General features: G+C 63.8%; 1 protein-coding gene across 1 annotated transcript; it reads right to left on the bottom strand.

Annotated features, from left to right (window-relative positions):
* Positions 1-341: 341 nt before the first annotated feature.
* Positions 342-4197, bottom strand: FOXF1 (forkhead box F1). Its single transcript, XM_039721472.1, has 2 exons — positions 2832-4197; positions 342-958 (listed from the first exon to the last, which is right to left on the bottom strand). Exons 1-2 carry the CDS (start codon positions 3889-3891, stop codon positions 798-800), a joined length of 1221 nt encoding a protein of 406 aa, XP_039577406.1. The 5' UTR covers positions 3892-4197; the 3' UTR covers positions 342-797.
* Between the last annotated feature and the right edge of the window lie 13 nt (positions 4198-4210).

The following is a 4210-nucleotide window of genomic DNA, read 5'->3' as shown; positions in this document are numbered from 1 at the left end:
ACCAAAATTCATAGTTCCAAAAAATCCCTCTGAGAGATTTTTTTGCCCGCTGGGTGTTGGCCGGCAAAAAAAAAAAAAAAAAAAAGAAGGAAAATAGGAAAAATATATTTTTTTAAGTATTTTTCCGGGCTCGAAGTGTGAGACGGCACCGAGGGGATTTGAGTTCGGGGTCTTTTCCAGCCTCGCTCACTGCCAACTCCCAAACTGAGTTTGCAATATCTACTTTTTTTTTTTTTTTTTTTTGAAAGAAGAATCAAAACCGGGGGTTTGTCAGGAAAAAAAAAAAAAAAAAAAAAAAAAAAAAAAAAAGAGGAAGAAAAATAGGAAAAATATATTTTTTAAAGTATTTTTCCGGGCTCGAAGTGTGAGACGGCACCGAGGGGATTTGAGTTCGGGGTCTTTTCCAGCCTCGCTCACTGCCAACTCCCAAACTGAGTTTGCAATATCTTCTTTTTTTTTTTTTTTTTTTGAAAGAAGCATCAAAACCTCATTTGGCAAAGCCTCACCCCAAACTCGCAGCCGGGGCTTTCGGGACGGACGGGGGGTGCTGCTTTTGCTTTCTCCTCCATCCCTCCCCGAGCAGAAGAAGGCACAGACGCTGCGGGCTCGACGCTCAGCTCGCTCCCGGGGCCGCGCTCCGCTCTTCTCCCGCCGCTTCCCGGAGCTCCTGTCCGCCCCTGCTGCCCGAAGCCAGGCTGGGACACGGGACACGGGACACGGGACATGGGACACCCCCCTGGCACCCCGAGCGTCCTGGGGGATGCTGAGCCCCAGGAGCGGGGTCTGTCCGGCCCGGCTCACATAACGCACGGCTTGATGTCCTGGTATGTCACTTGTTGGTGGTAATAGGAGCCGCTGCCCGCTGAATGCATGGACGAGGAGGCCATGGCGTTGAAAGAGAAGACGAATTCCTTTCTGTCGCACATGCTCGGAGACTGCGAGTGATACCGCGGGATGCCTGCGGGACGGGGGGAGACACGGTCAGCAGCGCCCAGAGGTTCAGCAGGGGAGGGTGAAAAACTCGGCATGGGGGTTGAAAAAAAAATAAATCCCAACGACACAACCCAACCCGCCCGCACGGCCCGGTCCGAGCGCGGATTTGGGGCTGTTTTGGCACATCGCGCTTGCGGGCAGGTGCGGCACAGAGAGCCCCGGCACCCGATTCCCTGCCCGGCCCGAGGGCACTGCGAGGAGAAGGGATTTGCGTTGGATTTAGGGTTTCCTTTAGTTCGCTGAATGCATGGACGAGGAGGCCATGGCGTTGAAAGAGAAGACGAATTCCTTTCTGTCGCACATGCTCGGAGACTGCGAGTGATACCGCGGGATGCCTGCGGGACGGGGGGAGACACGGTCAGCAGCGCCCAGAGGTTCAGCAGGGGAGGGTGAAAAACTCGGCATGGGGGTTGAAAAAAAAATAAATCCCAACGACACAACCCAACCCGCCCGCACGGCCCGGTCCGAGCGCGGATTTGGGGCTGTTTTGACACATCGCGGGTGCGGGCAGGTGCGGCACAGAGAACCCCGGCACCCGATTCCCTGCCCGGCCCGAGGGCACTGCGAGGAGAAGGGATTTGCGTTGGATTTAGGGTTTTTTTTAGGTTTTTTTTCACCACTTCGATTTATTTTCTTTCCCCCGGCTGCTTTTCCCATCGCCTCGGCCCGTGCGGAAAATCCGCCGGGAGCAGAGCGGGGCAGCTCCGGGAGGAGGCCGGGGCCGAGAGCTGTTCCCACCATCCCTGCCGCCACCTGGGCATGGAAGAGCGCCCCGGGAATCGGGGGTGCGCTGGGCAGGGGCTGCCCTGCCCCGGAGCGCTCCCGCCGCTCCTTTGGGTGACAACCGCAGCGTTTCGGGAAGGCCGCGCACGGGCCCGGTGGCTCCTCGGGGCGGATTCCCAGCGGATTCCAGAGGCCCTGGATGCGCTGAGCTCCGGGAGCTGCCCCGGGACAGGAGGGTGCCCGTGGTGGGCACTGCCCCGGCTGAGACCGGGCTCTGCCCGGGTTCTGCAGCTCCGGCCCGGCCCGGCTGATGCTTTTTCCCCGTTTCGCTTTGTGGTTTGGACCCGTTTGTTCTCTGCTTTCAAAGCCGATCCTGTCAGGCACGTCCCGCTCCCCAGAAGGCCCGGGGTGATGGGCACGGACCCCCAAATCTGCCCCATCACCGCCCATGGCGCCGGGCTCCCCACAGCCACCGCACCCCGAGGGGAATTTGGGCAGCAAAGCAAAACCCAGCGCTGGCCTCGTCCCTTCCGAGGCCTCTTCCCGGCCAAACACCACCTCCACTCCAAAAGCCAGGGCAAAAGCAGCCCCGACAGCTCCAGGGACGAGACCGAGCGGGGTTTTGGGGGGATTTGGGGGTCCGGGATGCCGGCTTCGGCTTGGGCGGCGGATGGAGGTGATGGGCCTGGAAACCACGGCCTTGAGACGTGTGAGAAACACAGCTGATGGCGGGGAAGGGCCGGGGTAGCACGGAGTGGGATGGCACGGGTGGCGGACCACCCCGTGGGGAATTCCTCCCTTTCCCCTCCAGGTGCCCATGGAGGTGGGAGAGCCCAAGGGAGCATTCCCGGCCTCTCCTTCCCGATGCCGGAGCCCTCCGGCCTTAGGCCTGGGGCGGCCCTGGACGTGAGGCAGCGGAGCCCCGGCCCGGCAGAGCCCCGACGGGCGCCCGGCTGCCCCCGGGAAAGGAAGCGAGGGCAAGGCATCTTCCCCCCGGAACCAGCATTAAAACCGCCCAGAAGCGAGATCCCGGCCGGCAGCGGCAGCGCCGGGATCCAGGCGGGGCCCGCAGCCCCGGTGGCCGCGGATGCGCCCCACGCGTGGCCGCGCCTTACCTTGGAGGTCGGCGGTGTTGTGGCTGTTCTGGTGCAGGTAGGGCTGGTCGAGGGAGTGCGTGGAGAGGCTGGAGGAGAGCGGGTTGGCCGTGGGGTTGCAGGGCGAGAGGGGCTGCTGCTTGATGTAGGACGCGCCGGTGTTGAGGGCCGCCGAGGCGCTGGGCGCCCACGCCGAGGCCGAGCTGGAGTAAACCGAGTGCGGCTCCATCACGCCGCCGGCGGGGAGCAACGGGGATGCGGGCACGGAGCTGTCGTGGTGCGGGTATTCCCCGGCCGAGGAGCCGGTGCAGCCGCCCATGTAGGTGTGCCCGCCGTTGGCGGGCAGGTGGGGCACGGAGTGTCCCGCCAGGCCCATGCCCTCCACGTTGCTGGACAAATGCCCGTTCATCATGCCCAAGCCCCCTTCGAGGGACAGGCTGTTGGGAGGGCAGGAGAGCCCGCCGGCCGAGCCCTGGAAGCCGTAGCTGTCGGGGAGGTGGTTGAAGCTGAGCCCGTTCATCATGCTGTACATGGGCTTCAGCGCCTGGCATTTCCTCCGGAACCCGCGGGGCCGGCGGCGGAACGAGCCCTCCTCGAACATGAACTCGCTGGCCGGGTCGATGGTCCAGTAGTGGCCCTTGCCCGGGCGGCCCAGGCCCTTGGGCAGCTTGATGAAGCACTCGTTGAGCGAGAGGTTGTGGCGCACCGAGTTTTTCCAGCCCTGGTAGGAGCCTCGGAAGAAAGGGAAGCGGCTCTGCAAGAACTGGTAGATCTCGCTGAGGGTCAGGCGTTTGGAGGGAGAGCTCTGGATAGCCATGACGATGAGGGCGATGTAGGAATAAGGCGGCTTCTCCGGCCGCCGGATCCCCGCGTTCGTCTTCTTCGCCTTGGGGCCGCCGCTGCCCGGGGCCCCGCCGCTGCCCGGGGCGCTGCCGGCCGCGCCGCCGGTCCCCGCCGAGGCGGCGTCCATGGCCGAGCTCTGCGGCTGCTTCTCAGCCACGGAGGACATGGGGCCGTAGCTGCTGTGCACCGGAGGAGGAGGGGGCTGAGAGGACAGAGCCTGCTGCGCTTCTGCAGTCATCTACGGCCAGCTCCGCGGCGGCCAGCCCCAGCCCCGGCCCTCCTCCGCCGCCCCCCCAGCGCCCCCGCGAAAGGCCGCGCTGCTGGGGGCTCGCCGCCACTCACCCACCGCCCTCCCTCCGGCGTCCTCCCGGCGGCTCCGCTCTCCACCGGGAGACTTCACCCCTCCGTGGATAAACAAATGGAAGCGACGACACCCCCCACCCCCCCTTTGCCTCCTCCTCCTCCTCCCACTCTATCCCTAAATCCGAGCGCGGCTGCAGAAGGCGAGCGAGAGGCGGAGGGTCGGGAGGGGGGGGCCCGCAGGGAGGCGGGATGGG

Source organism: Passer montanus, unplaced genomic scaffold (genome assembly GCF_014805655.1).
Source record: "Passer montanus isolate IOZ18808 unplaced genomic scaffold, ASM1480565v1 scaffold45, whole genome shotgun sequence".
Lineage (NCBI taxonomy): Eukaryota > Metazoa > Chordata > Aves > Passeriformes > Passeridae > Passer > Passer montanus.
This window is presented reverse-complemented; position numbering and strand designations above follow the sequence as displayed.